At 47.3% G+C, this 18,518-nt stretch overlaps 1 protein-coding gene across 7 annotated transcripts in view; it reads right to left on the reverse strand.

The window, feature by feature from the left end:
- Positions 1-16,985, reverse strand: part of UNK (unk zinc finger) — a 38,707-nt gene extending 21,722 nt beyond the window's left edge. For 3 of the 7 annotated variants that reach the window (XM_048964955.1, XM_048964959.1, XM_048964958.1), the window contains exons 1-2: positions 15,516-16,444; positions 1,111-1,320 (exon numbers count right to left, since the gene is read on the reverse strand). In XM_048964955.1, coding sequence (XP_048820912.1) covers positions 1,111-1,320; positions 15,516-15,679 — 374 coding nt within the window. In that variant the 5' untranslated portion in view covers positions 15,680-16,444. Of the gene's footprint in view, positions 1-1,110; positions 1,321-15,515; positions 16,445-16,748 lie in introns of those variants that run through there. The other 4 variants (XM_048964960.1, XM_048964957.1, XM_048964956.1 and 1 more) reach the window with 2 other exon arrangements.
- Positions 16,986-18,518: the final 1,533 nt, after the last annotated feature.

Here is an 18,518-nt window from a genome sequence, read left to right on the forward strand (position 1 = left end):
AATGGTTTCCCTCCCAAGCAGACAACTGGATTACTAAGCCAGCAGCAGCTTGTTATTCTAGCCTAGTAACTGCCAGGGATCTGGAAAGAGCAAGGACACTGTCAAAGCATTCTGATATACTAGCCATGATTGAAGGGACATCACATGGCACATACCATTTCCTCAGCAGCCCATCTAGACTTCATGCTGTTACTGCTTCCTGCTGATGCACTCCTACAGGGCTGCAACAGTCTATCTATAGCCAGATGCATCCTTCGTGCAGAGCACGGGACAAGTGAGGAGAATCACAACACCACTACTTTAACTCATGTTTTGTTTCCCCCTCTGAAGCAGAGAAAGTATCATTTACATTGAGAAATACAAAAAGAACGAGATGGAATAGGTGAAATTCGTATTTGCAGTATTAAGCCAACACTACAAGCCAGCAGTTTCGAGATAGCATCAGTTTTCATTGGTTGAGTTTGAGCCAGGTACGAAGCAGTGACCTAGAAGCCAAAGCCCCCAAATGTTGTATTTCCAGTCCCTTCCAGCTCTCTTGTAACAAGGAAGAAAGCACTGAAAGAGGCCTCAGGCTGGGGATTTATTCCATTTTGCTGCAGCCACAAGAACTTTACTTAATTGGGCAAAAAATATTGTTTTCCCAATAAAGAGCCTTTTTTTCTGTGTGTGTTTGTACTGGCACAAAGAAAGCGAACTGAAATTCCATCTTTCTATAGCATCTCTATATAAAACACTCTCTATATTTGACCACAGTTTGACTACACTATTTATCTTTCATATCTGTCACGTGGGTGAAGCTGTACTACTGGGTTAACCCTTTAATTGCTGGAAACGGCCACATACATTTGCATCTTGCTCCACTTCAGCTTACCAGCTTCACGACCAGGGATGACCCAACAAAACAAACTCTTCCCTCTTGCCATCATCACTGCAGCAGGCCTGGCACACATGGATTGCTATTACAGTTTTTACATCTGTTCTCATGTTATGTATGTTACAAAGCTGCTTTGCTGCTGACCTGCCTCATCTCTACAGGACCTGGCTGGAATCATCACCTGGACTGATCCCAAAAGCCTCATGCCAGCAGAGCAGGGTGCAGATTTCACTTACTCGTCTCCTTCTGGGCAGATTCCTGTGGTCTCATCATACTTGGTACAGTAAATGTCAGGGCTGTAGTTAAATGTCCCATCCCGACGGCGGATAGATCTGCGACGGCGCTGGTTGACAAAGTGCCAATGGAAGCAAGTGTAGGGCCGGTGCTGAGTGCACTTGTGCTGCACGAAGAGAGGGCACTGCTCTGTGCGGAACTCCTTCAGGTAACTGCAGACAGAAAGGCAAAAACAGGAATTCAGGACAGGAATCATAGAATCACAGGGGCTGCAGGTTGGAGGCAATACTCAGTTTCCCGCAGAGTCAATGCCAGGCCAGCAGCACCCAGCCCTGAGCTGAACCCAGCATGCTTTCATCCAGTGCTTAAGGCTGCTGGTTGCCTGTAAGGGGCAGAGCAGTGCCCAGCTTGGTCAGCCCAAATATCAGTGCTAAAGGCAGCTGAAATCACTTCCTATGGTCTTTCAGAATCATTGCAAAGAGGCACTACACCAACTTTGGGAACAGCTTGTGAGAACGTACAACTCCTAAGCCCCTTTCCAACCATATCCAGCTCTGAATTGGAGACCTGTTGGGGAAACAAGGGTTTGCCTTGCTTAGAGATGTATGCCCAGGTAGAAAAAAAACAAACACAAACTACGCTTCCATCTTTAAAGCTTCAAGTTACTGTGAGAAAAAGATGCAAATAAATACACAGATAAGAAACTTTTTCCTCCCTTTTCCACCTGGTTTATCTTATTTCCTCCTTCAGGCACACGATCAACCACAAGGATAACATCAATCCATCTCTCTGTTGCAGTCTTGTGACCTCAGGATTCACTCCTAAGGAGGGGATAACACCTCACCTCCTGGATGCTTCTGTTGCTTCACTTCCATATGTCACTCTTGGAGAGTACGTGCCTCTTTTCATCCCGAGAACTAAAGAAGCCACAAGGTTTTATTTGTGACACTAATAACAGCCTCTAAACCCAGATTGTAGAGGATTACAAAATGGTTTAGATCAACACGATGATCTGACTGTGATCTGAGTGGAGGTGCTTACAAAATCTACGCTGCCTGAAACCCATCAGCTGTATCTGTAGGTAATGCAGGGATGGCCGGAGGACCCAAATCCCACCAGGTGAGGCTCCAAGAGCAACGCAGGGGGAACACAGCAGTCATCTTCTGGGCTCTTATCTTTGGAGGTCTGGTTAAAGTGCCTAGTAAGGCAATCTGTCAGGCAGAAGAAGAGCTGGGGCTCTGCTGGGAGCAACAGGGTGGTGTAAGAGCAGACAGGGATTCATTCGGAGCAATATGTGTACTCTGAGGCAATGCAACACAGCTCAGGAATTTGTGAAGTATTCATCCCCCACAAGATACCATCTCTCATGGCTCTAAATAAATGGAAATATGCCTGAAGATGTATTTACAGACGGCAGCATACTAGACTCATTCAGAAAGCAACATCCATAAATAAAGCATCCTTCTCCCCTTACCCCTGACAAGAAAGCCTGGCTGACAAGAAAGCCTCAGGAAAATGCACGCATCCAACAAAAGTGATTTTATTTGTTTGCTGTGAGGAGAGAATATCAGTGGCAGGAGCGTTCCTACAGTGGATTTTGCCAGCATTCCTTCCTCTCAACCTCCAATCAGTTGGGCTATGCTTTGCCCTCCACCCACAAAGGCTGAGGGCTGACCAGGAGCCCCGCAACAACAGCTGCACAGGGACTAAAGCTCAGTACCAGAAAACATGGTGCCAGCACACAGTTCACATGGGGTAGGTAAGGGCTAACAACACTGCTGGGTTCCTTTTCACTTTCAAAAAGCCAACTTGGTTCAAATGGGAGGTCCCCACTATGAGCATAATTCATTTAAAAAGTGAACACTGTAATAAAATTAATTAATGCCTGAAAAGCTTTCCAAGCTCTTGGGCCAAGAACGGGTCTAGAAGGTGGAATTCTATACATTATTTTGTCTTATCAGTGCACTAAGACTTGTAACAACATTTAGGTTAGAAAGTGAATTAAGTAGACTTCATGGGCAGATAGTGATAGGAGAAGGGGAATGGATTTAAGCTAACTGGGGGGAAATTCAGATGAGGTGCAACTAAGGAATTCTTTACACAGAGGGCAGTGAGGCCCTGGCACTGCCCAGACCTGTGGGTGCTCCAGCCCTGGAGAGACCCATTGCCATGGATGGGCCCTGGGCACCCAGCTTGTGGCAGAGGACCTTTCCAACCCAACCATTCTGTGATTCTCTGATGATTCAATGAAATTTCAGCAGTATGATCTCAGACTGCTCTGCAGAGGCACTGCGAGGTCACCAGTCGCTCCCTTCCACCCATACATCTCCATGCACGCCCTTGGAGAGATGAGGTTCATAGAACATCCCAAGTTGGAAGGGACCCACATGGACTGTTGAGGCCAACTCCTGGCTGTCTCTGGTTCTCTGGAAACCAAGGGGAGACATCAGACCCAAACAACCCAGGTACAAAGCATCAAGCCCAACACTTCAGTGTTCTAGCAAGAGATGGGCTTTTATGAAATACCATTAAAAAACAAAACACAAAAGGAAGAAACAGAAAAGCCTTAAAAGAAACACTAAAACTGCACGATCAGCCAAGCTGAAACAGCTTCTCTTTAGCTGGTGAGGTTAAAAACACACACACTGATGAGGGATTTGGGTCTCTGGAGCGTCAATTGATGCTGAAGAGCATTTGAAAATTAATTGCATTTCATGATTGGCTAAACTCCCTGGAGAAACATTTATTATAATGTAAATGAGAGATAATTACATAAGTAAATGGCTCACCTGAGAAGTGTTTAACACCTAACATGCTTCATCAGAAACTCATTCTTTAATGTTGTCTATTAAACAAACAATCTCTCACTCTTAATTTCAAAGCAAGGCCTGCCAACAGGTGCTGCTAAGCCCCCACCAGCACCCCATCATCCACCATGGAGCCCAACAGAGGAAAACCAGCACAGTCACATTAACTCACACATTTCAAGCCCTTCAATCACTGCTTCAGCTTTTTCTTTTCTCAGCCCACTATAACGTTTCAAATTACCCTTCTCCACAATGGCCTGAATGGTAAACTGCCTCACAGCCCTGTGTTTTCTTGATTGATGAAGTGAGTTTTGTCTCCTCTGGGAGAACACAGGCCACTCAACCAACCACTCTGTATTAAAATATATGAAAGACGTCCAACCCACGTGCTCTGGCAGCAGAGAAAGGATACACAGCCTTTGCACGACTGATGGCTCACAGAGCAGAATGCTATGAATATTTCAGTGGTCTTTCTGCAAAGGCTCCAAACAGAAACACACAGATCCTCCCAGTGCACGTGGTCCTTGCAGGTATTTTCCCAATAGAGCTGAGAAAAGGAATTTCTGAACAACCCTTCAAACATGTAGAGCAGCAGTACGTATTTCACAGCACGTCAGCCCCACGCCGTGCCTTTGCAGGAAGGGGAACTCTAGTAACTGCAGCCTGCATTTCTCAACTTCTCTCTAAAGGTCTCACGAAGACACAGGAGGGGCAGACATTCCCACCCTTATTTCATACAGCAGTTACTCCTGTATTTACTTTTAAAAGACAGAAGATTCATCAGTACTCTGCAAGTCACTTCAGGAGCACTTCCACTTGTATGTGTATGGATGTAGCATTTCCAAGCTCCAGTTTTGAAGTGGCAAGCACATAGCTTGATCTTCTGATATCACTTTATGTCAACAGCAACACCCAGGTTCCCGGAGGAAAGCTTATCATTTCTGATTCCTACTCAACAAAGACAAATGCAATTCTAAACAAATAAGCCACAGCTGGCCAGAAGAACACGCAGCAAAGTCACCAGGCTGAAACGAGCACACAGCTGAGCAGGATGGACGCAACTAGAAATGAAGACTTATTTCACTAGGAAGACAAGAGGAGAAGTTATTAAACTAAATTTGAGAACTCCCAGAGGCTAAAGGAGGGGCGAAGCATTAGGGAGGATAAAAGATCGTTCCACTTCCTCTGGGGTGGGAAGTGGGAAAGAGCAATAATTGCTCCCTGTAATTTACGCTGTAGGGGAACCGCCAACTGCTCACAACTGCCAGCACAGCTCTGCTCCCCAGGCAGCACAGCAAGTGCTCGTGTCTGCAGCCAGCACTGCAGGCTGCTCCCTTCTGCCTGCACGGACTGAGCTGCTCTGGGATCTGCAGGGACAAAGAAGAGCAAGAGGAAGCTGAAAAATAAAATTTAGAAGTATATATACATACACCCTTCCAAACATCACCAAACAACTTTAAAACTAAAAAGTTGTTTTGAAGAAACTGAGCAGCTTCATTTTCAAACTCAGTGATTGCAGCCTTGCTTTGCTCACAATCGCTGTATGCTCAGTGCTGCAGCTTTGCTGTTTGCCTGTGGCTGCACCCGGCATGCTCAGGCAGCTCAGCACAGGGCTACCTGCATCCAGGGCTGCAAACTTTCTGCCAAACTTCCTGAAGTCATGCATGCACTGGTGTGATCTCAACTCGGGAAAGTGCATTGGGAATGCCTGAAGACAGCTGAGCTCTAAATTCTTTGTTAAAATCCCTACCCAGAGCTCCCCGAAATCACTGGAAGACTCACAATGACACCAAGGGAGAAATCTCTGCTTTATAGCAGAGGGATCAGGAAGGCTGGGGAGAAAAGATGGAAAAGAAAGAAGAAAAAAATGTCTCTTCCAAATCTCTGTTCTTCCCATAATGCTAACACTGTCCTATTTGCAATCTTTCAACGCTAGCTCCTCTCCTTTGCAGCCCTCCTTTCTCCTCACTGTCAATTCCCTCCCTGCCAAAATTCATTTGGGGATCCAAGAGAGCACTGAGGCTAATCAATCGGATCTAAATCCTCTGCAGCAGGACGACACCACAGAGACAACCATTAGATAATTGTTTGGCTAATCCTGACTAAGACAGTGCCTGTAAAAGTAGGATAATAGCAAGATCGAGTCTGGTATCACCTAGATTTGGCGTGTTCATGGGTGTGCGTTTACATCCATGACACAGCACTAACACACCCTTCATAGCACCTGGTTCCAGTGCTGTTTATTTTGGTGTAAGCCCAGAGCCAGGGACAGCTTTCTAAGAGTTCAGTGGCTTGGAGCTGGAAGCAGTGCCTCGTGTCCATGGGGCTCCATCCCTGCAGCTCTAGTGAGCAACCACTCCAGGACACAGCACAGGGCACACTAAGAAATCAGCCCAAGTCTGGCTGCTTTTGGGAAGTCCAGCCTGGCACGTACGCTTCCATTTCATTGCTGGCATGGGAATCACTAGTTGAGTTATATATAATGGATTAACTGCACTGGTCTTTCCAAAAAAGCCCTGCAGAGTTAAATCTAGCCAACAAGTCTGCAAATAGAGCGCTAGTTTTTTGTTTTGTTTTGTTTTGTTTTAAATAAACATTAAACTTCCTGATAAGATTTCGGAGATGAGGAAGAAAATGCTCACATGCCAATAGCATTTATTTCAGTCCTGCCTCTCTGCTTCTCCTAACAGAGGGTCATAACAGCAAAAACACAATTTTATTGGCATCAAAGTACTTGGAAACACCGTGGGCTCTTTGCTGGCACTTTCACACCAGTCACATCCTGCTCTTCCTGACAGCACTGCACAAGGCTGTGCCACAGACCTCAGCGTAAAGCCTCACACGGTCCCAGCTCACTGCTCATGCAGACAGCCAACCTTTCTGGATGCTGCTGCCTGAATGACAGTGCTCACTGCTCTTCACTGGAACTCCCACTGGCATCTGACTGCTCAGACAGCGAGCTGCAGGAAGTTTTCCTAATTCAGCATAGGAAAGGGAGGAAAAAAAAAACGTTACCAGTTTTGCTTCAAAAGTTTAAATGAGCGGTTTGTGTTAACACTGATAAAATTATCTGAAGTGAACCCAACATGCTTAACCAACAGGCTGTCTGCAAAGCAGGCAGCATTGCAAAACTCGGGGGAAAATAACAAACAGCAGATATAGATGTTTCTAATTCAATAAGGCTTATCTATCGAAAATATTTTCCAAACTGCTGTTGTGAAGCTCAAAGAGCCAACCCTACACAAGAGGGAAAGGAAAAGAGCTGTCCCTGTTTAATCAGCTCTCTAAATTCATTTCACCCTCATAAAATTTTATTACAAAAGATGATATCTAACACACTTTAAGTAAGAAACCTACGACTCAATTATTTTCCTTTACTGAACTGTGGTATTCCAATTGAAATGAGCCAACGGTGCATGACAGAATCTACTTATTCCAACAGCATACTCAATAAAAACCCTACTAATGCACCTTTTGTTTAACATATCCTTATTGATCGAGGAAAAACGATATGATATGCAGCTCTGACATTGCTCGGGAGCTTTTGCTCTTAGGGCAAAGAAGGCATTCCTGGACAAGAACGGCCGTTGTGCAAAGCCATTCAATTCTTCTGCACTCACAATTCCCTGCAGCACCCTTACACATCTCCTGGCAGACCAGCAGGGTGACTCAAGGCTCTGCCTTTATGGAATTCCTCAGCATGCCAAGGAGGTCAGCAAGCTGCCAGCCCTGGGCTTCTGCTCCTGGCCACCACAGGGTCCCAATGCCTTACAAGCAGATGTAACCTACTGCAGAAATAGAGCGTTGCACTGATCACTGCTAAGCATCAAACAAACAACAACAAGCATTTTTAGCAGCAAGCTTGAACAGTTTCATCGTGATTTCAGGGAAAGTTTCCTGACAAAGCATTACCAACAGCCCTTACAACTCGCTGTGGCTCTCCACAGCTCTGATCCAGTCCCATGATATCCCCCATTTGACAAAAATACCCACATAACGTTGTTTCTCTACAACCTCACACCCCGTATCACGAGGGATTTTTGCTGTGCATCACCTGACACAAAACACAGACATTTCCTTTGCAGTACATCCCAACAACTGCTGCCCTTTTCGCATGCTGACAGCCAGCTGCACTTTCATAAACCTTGAAAAGATTAGAAAACATTTAAACCTCAAAGAAGAATATATGGACCTCTTTCTAAAAACTAAGGGCTGTCTGTGAATGTGGGGAAGGAGAAAAGGATGAGGACAAAGTTTCAGTAAGCTCACATCTGTCAAGAAGACAGACTTCACATGCCCCAGTGTTTTCTTTATCACCTAAATAAATTGAACCATCAACTGGAAAAAGGTCACACAGCAGACAGCACCGTGTGACTTGAAGGCTGTTAGATTTCCCCTTCTCCATTAGAGCTTGACAATAATGTCAGTCTAAGGGCAAATAAAGAAAGTGAAAGTTGGAGAGACTTATTACAGATGCATGAAGTCGGGCTTGTTTTGTTGTGGAGGTTTTTTTTTATTTATTTTAAGAGTCCATATATAACTCACTGTGCACCTCCATGGCCAAGATGACTGTGTGTGCACCCATAGCTCACACCACCTGTGCTGGCTCCCTCAGTTCTGCTGCAGGAATTGGTAGGCAGCACTCAAGTTTTCCTTTTCCTGGACACCTGATTGATGTGGATGAACTCAGAGCTTAATCATCATAGAAGGGCCTGGGTTGCAAAGGAGCACAATGCTCATCCAGCTCCAAGCCCTGCTGTGTGCAGGTTGCCAACCAGCAACCCAGGCTGCCCAGAGCCACATCCAGCCTGGCTTTGAATGCCTGCAGGGCTGGGGCATCCACAGCCTCCTTGGGCAACCTGTGCCAGTGCCTCACCACCCTCTGGGTGAACAACTTCCTCCTAGAAGAAATGCTGAAGAACAGCACGTGTCACAGAAGGTAAAGCACAAACTGCTAGATTACAGAAAGCTAAAGATAGAAAACCAACAAAAACGTACAACAGTCTCATTGAGCTGTAACATGATTGCTACTGCAACTCTGTGTTTGGATTTCAAAGCATGCTACGGAGTGGAAAACAATGCAAGTAATTCAGTTAAACTGCAAGGAAAGAACGATATAGCACCATCACTTTATAGATGAGCACTTTAATTGACTGCTGAAAATAACCACGTGCATTCTAAAAATAAAACACTGGCAACTGGCAGAAATTTGCATGAAATTCTACAATGAGAAGCAAAACATCCAACAGTTGTTTCTTGTCTATACATAGAAAACAAGAAAAAACAAAGAGACCCTACAGCATGGTGCCAAGGCATCGCAGGAAGACAGCTCTGTACCACTTTCAGGCAAAATACGGTTTGCTTTCCAGAATTACAGCCAAAAATGGCTTCATTTTGACAGAACTACTACGCTGCAGTTCGGGTAGCTCACCAACGCTCTGCCTTGATGATGAAAGCAAGTTGAGGCTTTCAGTTCTGAGTTAATTCAATAATACATCAGTACTCATTGATCACATCCCGTTTGCCAGCAGCCAAGATGCAAGCTTCACTGGGTTACAGTCACATCACAGCCTGCGAGGCTGAGGGGAAGAGATGCTTGTTCTGCTTCCCTGGAGCCGTGTACCCCTCAGGCAGGGCTATGTGGAGTTGTGTCATTCAAACCAGAGGAGTTAAATAATTTGAGTCTTTTTTTGGCTCTCTTTAAAATAAAAATCAGAAACCTGTTGTACCAGCAGACCACGAAAGCTGCATGTCCAATCCGTAACAATAAAACCCATTTCAAATCCAACTGTCTCTTTACACAAGAGCTTTCACCTTAGTAATTAAAACAATCCAAGGATGGGCGCATGCATACATGTAACCACAGTGCATTTCAGACACACTGCCTTCAAAGCCATTCATAGGATCACAAAAGGGCCACAACGATCATCTGGTTCCAACTCCCCTGCTATGTGCAGGGTTGCCAACCACCAGACCAGGCTGCCCAGAGCCACATCCAGCCTGGCCATTCAGCAGGATCCAGAACTCAACGTGAAGCTGACATTTACATTTCATGGAATTTGATCTCCAAATCAGCTGGCCGTGAATTATTTGATATGACCTCAGCACTAACTAAGCATTCAGACAGCTCATGCAATGTTTTGAAAACACACCCGATTCCCCCCAAGTTTAAACATCAGATTTCCAACTCGACACTGTTAATTTATGGAAACAACACGGCTGTGCCTAAAGGAAGCTTCTGTTTTCAAGCACAGCTCACCCCCAGTTCAAACAACCCTCCCCTCTCTGTGGGCTGGATTCTGCTCTGCACCCATTTACCTGCACACCATTCCTTCCCTACAGCACCTGTGTAAGTGCTGAAGATCATAAGAATTGGACTCAATGATCCTCATGGGTCGCTTCCAACCTAGGATACCGTATGATGCTAAGTGCTTCTCAACCAAACGTGGGTTGAATGCAGCTATTTCAGCAAGGAAACCTCAAACGTATTGAAGATGAACAGATGAATGCTGTTAAAGGTCTACACCTGCTTTAATTCTCACTAAAACACATCTCAAATACGAGCAAGTATTTTACTGCTAATTACCCAGCAAACACATCCATCCATGGGCTTTAGAGCTTGCAGCCTATCCCAAACATGGAGAACGCCCACTGAGACACAGAGTTCATATGGAGTTAATATTCATCAAGTTTGCTGGATTAGACTAAAAAAGAGCGAAGATCTGAACAGTATGTGGATGTCCTATGCTGTAAAAATTAAAATAACAGCTTCCAGTCAACTTCTTTCATGTGGTACATCTCTCACCATTCATTCAATCACCAACAAAGCCCAGCCGGAGTTTGCAACTGCAGAAACACTTGTGGAGGCTGGGAACAGGGCTGGGCTCCTCCAAAAGCACTGTTACTGCTCTGAGAGCTCCCTGAAACAAAATGCACGCAAGAATCCGCAAAGGCAAAAATCTGAAACAAAGCTTTATTTCCATTCAAACCATTGCATAGCTCAGGCTTTCCATGGTTGGTTTTTATGAGCCTTTTTCAGGCTATCCCTCAACATCTCGCCGCACAAGAAATCAACGTAGTAGCCTTCCACCTCCCGGATATGCCAAGAGCCTTTGTGATTTAACATGCAGCTCATAGATCAGCTGCAGCCCCATCCTCACGGCAGCTTTCAGATGGTGCATCGCTGTTTGAAGATCTGAACCATAATCAAAAAACCAAAGCTCCACGAGGAACGATGGCCTATCCAGAGCAGCCTGCATCTGAACACAAAATGGGATCTGCTTCTCTCCAGATGAAGTGCCAACCAGATGTGCAGCAAAGCTCCCCGGAAAGCTTTATGTTTGTGAACAGACACTTTCTGTTTTGAGTCTGAAACAAAACACAGCGATTATCCAGCAGGCACGGACCCACATCCCGTAACACACGTGCCAGCACAAAGATAACAGCCAGCTCTTGTTGGCCAATTTTAAAGAATCAATGCCATCCCATTGATTTCCCTCCCCGTTCAGCACATCACACTTCAGTCGTGCCTGCTGCAGCCCAGCAGACTCTTCCCACACTGCACGAGAGCTGCACGTAGATGCAGGTCCAAAAGAGCACTGCACTGCCACGCCAGCCTGCGCTCACACCAGGTACATCAGCAGCACGGAGATGTACAGCAGCACAAGCAGGGAAGAGCAGCCAAACCCCAGGCTATGCCACAGCTCTGCAGTGTGACTAATCCATATCCCAACTAATCTGGTAGCACTCGAGATATTTTAAACGTGCAAACTCTTTTTGTTGCAGCAGAGCTGCACGGTTGCCCCGAGGCATCTGCTGCTTTTATTCCTGTTATGATGGTAACATTAAAGTGCTATTAATAAAAGCTCCCAGTTGATTGAAATGAAGAGGAGAAAAGCTGCCTCTGAGCACATTGGGTGTGCGCTGACTGCTTCTTTATTAACTGTGGTGACATGTGGAAGATGAAGATTAACAAGTAAAACAATATCGACTCCAATTCAGACTTTTGCAGATACTCATCAGGTGTTGATTCAAGAAACAATTTTCCTTTCAAGATGCATTTCTTAATCTAAAAAGAAATTCTAGGCATGCAACGATAAAAAGAGGTTCAAATAATTACTTAACTGTAATCAACGGTGCAACCACTCTTAATAAAAGAGTGATCTCTACCAAGATCCATTTGCAGTGCTGGCCAACAGACAGCGAGCTGACAACAAACTCAGTGTAAGTTCCCCTTCTGCTGGTGTCCTAATGGCTATGTTCAATTTAACATCTCTGGCTCTCAGTAACAGATAAGACGTTGGTCAGAACCTCTGCCAGAAGGTGGCTGCATGTTCCAGTGCCTCATAGGAAATCAGAAGCCTTATTCTGGGGGGTCTAAAGGAAGTAAAATGCTGGAGACTGACAGCTCTCCTCAGAATAAAGCCACGTGTGAGCATTAACATAAGGCACGATTCCCTGCCAACGCTGATCCCCAAAACAACCCCATCATTAAGTGCCCCAGTCCTGCTCTGAGACAATGCAGAAATACCCTCCAGCAGCCACACATGCATTAAACAGCAACACACAGCACGGCTGCAAGGAAAGCTGTCAGCTTTCAGAACCCCAAAATGCAGACTTTCATGCTGCAGACTGCTCCAGTGCATGCACTCAACAGCAAGCACATACTGTGAGTGCAGCCCTTCCTGTTAATGCTCCAGTACTTTATATTTCCAACTTCCTGTTACTATTTGTACTTCCTAATAACAGTTTGTAGTGTACTCGTGTTCAGAGAACTTCAGAGACCTCATAAACAGCAGCCTGTGCTCGCCTGATGAGATACACCAATGCTCACAGGTAGCAGTGCAGCAGGCCAATAGGAAATCCCTTGTTTAGAAGCTCACTCTGTGCTTTCTACCACCAGCTCTGAAGTCTAACAATGCATTTACTCTCAGCTTTTTTAAACAACAGATAGATCCTATGCTTGTCTAAGTCCATATCATTTTGTACATCTAAGGAAAAGCAGAGCAATGAGGGCAACGCTCAGACTCAACACTTATTTCAGAGTGTTGTTAGGTTAAGAAGCCCACAGGCTTCTAAAACCAATTTCCTAAGACTTAACCTCCTCACTGCATTGCAAAAACCAGCCAGCCCAGGCACATCAAAGCATCATTTAACAGCACACATCTTTTAGTGCAAGTGCTAAGGGTCCTAGAAGAGCAAACCACGTACAGAAAAGCACTGACTGACAATGTGCTCTCTTCACACCTGGGTTTTGGTTTTATTTCCACAGGCAGCCAGTCTGTACAGCTGAGATCAGCCACACTGTGCTGCCCCGATAGCGATCAAACACTGTCCACTGATAGGAAGATAAGGATTGCTCTCTGCTACTATAAGTGCTTTCAGGTGTGTTTGTTGCTTCTGAATAGGAATTTGAATGTAAGATTTTGAGATAGGTAAGGCTTTCCTTGCAAGCTCTTCATTGGAATCAATCCATCTGTGATCTTGTTGTTCTTATTTCTTCTTCATTCTGCACTTCTGTCACTGCTGCAATCCGAGTTCCTACTTAAAGCTGAGAACCACTAGGCAAGGCGCTACTCAAACAGGCAGACACAGGAACGCCTTGGATACAAAGTTAATTTGAGTTACAACATTCCATCAGCCTCATTTTCATCACCACTTACAGCTCAAGTGCACGGCTCCTTTCGCCTGGCAGAATAAGATTGCAAGATAAAGCCCTGGTGAGTGCAGCCCAGCAGCCTCTACCATCAGTTCACAACCAACCCTGTGGATGCAGGCAGAGCACAAAGTACATGGCATTAATCCTTCAGGAATTTCCCACAATTCCTTCCCCTCCTGAAGAAGTCAAGGTTTTGCCTTTTAAGCTGCAAAGGCACATCCACAGAGCTTTGCTGCTGCTGCATGAGGAAGGATGGGATGCACTCTTAGGCCCAGACCTCGAGTGAAGGCACAGCCTGCAGCGATACAGGAGCTGCACGTTCGTCCCCAGGACAGCAGCTCGTATTTAAAACCTGCACACCCAAAAGAATTATCACGAGTAGGGATGACCTGCCCAACGTGCCCAGGAGTTCATAACCTACTTCGGAATATTTTCAACGCTGCTTTTGAATGCATGCATTTTTAACAGACCAGAATGAATGCACTTCTGTTTGGCTTTGTTCTAACTGAATGGGTTAATTCGTCGTCACCTGAACATCTCCTTTCCTGCAGAGTTATTAAGCTGTCTTTCAGGTGAATGCACAGCAAACAAAGCACTGTTCTGCTTGCACTTATCTAAATTCTGTGTGATCAATAAACAGCCGAGCAGCATACAGCCTTAATAATTCACAATTAATGAGTTTGCTCTGACTGAAAACCAATGACAACAGTGACAGCCAAATGGACAGAGCGTGCCAAAACCCAGCGCTACAGCGGCGCTCAGCACCTACAGCACTGAGTGACTGATGGTTTACTTTCAGTTTCTTTGAACTCAGCCTCTATTCACATTTGTAATAACACATTAAAGACGGAGATGCACGCAGCAACAACCATGAGCTGCAACAACCAGCCAGAGCTGAGAACAGCACCGAGTCAATGAGCAGCTGAGGTTTGATGGAACATCTCCAAAGCAAACCCACTTCCCAGGACACACGACCTGCTAAGCTGCACAGTATATCTCCCACAGACCAAAGCTACCTGAGCAACGTGCCACACTCTGCACCCGTGGCATCCACAGAGCTCATCCTGCTCCAGCAGCTGTGGGATCACAAGGAACAGCCCCACACAGACCTGTGATCCAAAAACCTGAGTGAGTGTAACAGCAGCTGCTGAGTCTCTCACTTGAATTCCACAAACAGAATATCAGATCCTCAGGTGTGAAATACAACATTCATAATTCAATAGGGAAGCGTGGAACCAGAACGTCTCCAGGAGCATCCAGCTACACCCTGCAACAGCCAGCAAGGACGTAATCAAAGGGGGCTTTAAGATTCCTCTTCTGCGAGCAAACTGCACCAAAGGGAGTGGGATATCATCAGTAATTCTATTCTCTCCAGGTTTTATTTTGTTGCACATCTAGAATAAGCAGAAAGGTTTCCAGACAAGATATAGAACTGCATTACAAACTACCTAAAAATCTCACACAAATACCAAGAGTTTAGAAATTGACACTAATATAGAAATTGGAACCCTTCCTAATAAATACAACACAAACTTCCCAGAGATCCACGGTACCAGATTGCCTGTCCCCAGGGAACAGCAAAGCATGCACATAATTAAGCTTCCTTGAGTTTACAACTCGTAACCTTCGTGTCACTTTATGGAAACAAACTACATTTAAAGAAGAAAAAAAAAGGGGGGGAAGAAAATATTTACATTTTGACAACATACAACTTTTTTACATCAACGACCACCAAGTAAGTTCCCATATGTTATCAGGAGGAGTTTGCAGCACGATGTGACCTACTGCACAATTCCCAAAGCACGGCTCGCTCTGCAGCCCCAAACCCATCTCTCACGTATGGTTACAGTGCTCTTCCAACTGTTTTCACTGAATTATTTTTAGCATCCATCCGCAAATAAGTGCTTTTCCCCTCCGGAAATAAAGCTAATTACACCATCACCTTTGTTCCACAGCGCACTGTTTTCCTCCTCTGTCCTTTTCAGCTGCTTGGTCCCAAATCTTCCTCCTTCTCTTCCTATTTCCTAAGCTTTCTTCCACTCTTTCTTTCTTGATCTTTGACATCCTTTCTTCCACAGCCATGCTTAGCCATGCTGCCATCTCCATTTCCCTCTACCTGATGTCCCCGCAGCCTCATTTTTGTGTCACATCTCACATCTCCCCTGGGCTTTCCCTTTTACTTTGACCATCGCTTCCCTGCCCAGGGACCCAATGCATCCATGCACTTCTGCCTCCTTCACTCCTATAGGCCTGTCAAACTTTAACCACCAGAAATAAAGCCACCTGTGGGCCCGTGCTTTGCAGCTTCATAAGGATCACCACAGGATTTCCACCCTCAGTCTACGGCAGACCTGACATTGTGCACAGCCCAGGTTGGGTGTGCAGCTGACAGCCCTGCAGGAGGCACACGGATCTGTGCTGATAGAGTTTGAATTCAGTTCTGCACCGGGGCACCAACGTGTGCAAGAAGCAGGGGAGATCCGTGCTGTTTTGCCCTACAGGTGGGCAGCACAAGGAGAACAAGGAGGGAAGTTGATTTCCAAACACTCTCTAACTTTATTCTTCCAACGGGACAACACCTGAGCTCCCTTCATCCTTCCTGCCCTCCTCAGTCACCTCTCCCCATAACTGGGGACCCACAGCGGGGTCAGCAGAGCCCTCAGCCCCACGCCATTCCCTGGGCGAGCACTTAGTGCCCACACAACACCCAGCACAGCCCGGGCTCACCTCACACACCCCCGCCCCGCCTCCCACAGCCGACTTTTCCCCCAAAAAACACCCATCACAGGGCCGAGCCCCTCGCTGACAGCCCCCACACGCTGACAGCCCCCGCCCCGCGCCGTCAGCCGGCCGCATCCCACCGAGGCCCCGCCGCAGCCCGATGGAACGCGCCCCCCCCGCCCCTCCGGGCCCCGGTGCATGCCGGGCGTGGCGGCAGCAGCGGCGGCGGGCGGGAGAAAAGGGGGATCCGCTCCCCCCGCCCCTCGCTCCCCGCCCGGCCCCCCTTTCTCCCTCCAACCCCCCCCCCATTCCTCCTCCTTCCCCCCCCCGCCCGGGGCCGGTCGCAGCCGGTGCGGCGCGAGGCGGTGCGCGGGGCTCGGCGCGTGCCGCACGCTGACGTCAGGCGCGTGTTGGCGCGCGGGCGGCGGCGGCGGGGGAAGCTCTCGTTACGTACGTGTAGTGCTGCGGCTTCTCGGGCTGCGCTTGCAGCGCGCTGGCGGCGTTCGCCGGCCCGGTCGCGGCAGGGCCGCTCGCTACCGGGCCCTTGGACATGCCTCCCGCCCGCCGCCGCCGCTCCCGCCGAGGAGACCTTTATTATTCACTCTGCGCGGTCCGCACGGAGGGCGCCGCGCGCAGGCGCCGCCGCCGCCATTGCCGCCCCGGTGCGCGGGGTGGGGTGGGACTTGTAGTCCGGCCGCGCGCGCGCTCTCCGCCAACCCGGGACGCGGCCTGCGGCGACTTCCGGGAAGTCAGGACTACAACTCCCAGTGGCGCTCCGCGGCGGCGGGGGAAGCTGCTTCCGGTCGCGAGGGGGATGACGGGAATTGCAGTTCAGGGTAGAGCGCGACGGCGCCCCCGTGCGGTGGGGGCCCATGGCCCGGGCCTGTGACAGGGCCTGGGCTGAGAAGGAGGAAAATGAGGAGAAAGAGAACACGGAGGAAGATGAAGAAGAGGAAGGTGAGGAGGAGGAAGGTGAGGAGGAGGATCTGGGGAGCAGCTGGTGGCCTACCTCAGGGCAGGTGACACAAAACCCTCAGGGACTCCAGGTCAGCTCAGGCCTACGTGCCTCGGCCCGGCCGTGCTCGACACGGAGCCTCCTGGACAACGGCACCCCACCCCACAGGAAGCACCGAGCTGCTCTGCTGGGACTTTGATCCCTTGCACCACATGGGACAGCTTCACTCACCGGTGCTCTGGTTGCACGGTAAAGGGCACCAAGCGTTTAAATGGCAAGCACCTGTATTTGTTTATGAAACCTTTGGCAGGGGTTGGGTGGTGTTAATGATAAACTCTCAGGCCATTGAGGCAAACTGCTCTTTGAATCGCTGCTCGCAGTGGTGCAGCACCGACTGTGGGATGTTGGCAGCTCTTTCCCTGCGTCTGCAGGGCTCAGCCATATGCCACCAACACAACATCCATGTACCGCCCCTCCCCAGGAGGCTGGAGCACTGTAATTATACAGCTTCTGATCAAGTTGGGCAACTTTTCAAGAAGAGTATACGTGGAAGTCCTTCAGTTAATACCTGTGTGTATGCATCTCTGTGTCCAATGCACGAACACCACCAGCAATGAAGCTGCAGGAAAAAGACCTTCGACAAACAGCTGCTAATGCTGAAGCACAGGGATTCGGAAAGCATTGACTCCAGGCATTGTGTGCTGCTTTTTTGTTTACTTGACAAGCCAATGCAGATGCTGCTTCCTCTTCAGCTGTCTTCTGTTTTGCAGTCGGGAACATGCAGCACTCTGCCAGGTGACAGTGCTCAGAGCACGCAGCTATGTGTGCCCTGGGTGCACTTACCTCTATCTGCACACACATCTTTGCTAACACAAAGTGTTCATTTTCTCTCCTCAGCTTTGCTGCATACGCCTTTTCCTCATCCTCTGTTTAACCTACTGGGACGTAGAGCTTTTCTCCAGTCTTAATTCCAAGAGAACAAAGCTCAGAAGTGTCTAAATTTAGAAGTGTAAGCAATCGTTGCAACAGAAATAGGAGAGGAAATATCAGAGGAGCAATGCCTTTCAACTCCTGATAACAAACACCATGCTCTGGTCCCCTCACGTCAGCAATAGTATGGTACGCTTCTACAAACATCAAATTTAAAATACATGAAGCTATCAGAACAGATTTCTAGATTTCTTTTTTCCCAAGCATGAACAACTCGGATTAAAGGGCGGCTCTTTATTTCAGATCTCAATTTTCCAAGCCACGTCGAATGCAAATGAC

This window comes from Lagopus muta, chromosome 18 (genome assembly GCF_023343835.1).
Source record: "Lagopus muta isolate bLagMut1 chromosome 18, bLagMut1 primary, whole genome shotgun sequence".
Taxonomy (NCBI): domain Eukaryota; kingdom Metazoa; phylum Chordata; class Aves; order Galliformes; family Phasianidae; genus Lagopus; species Lagopus muta.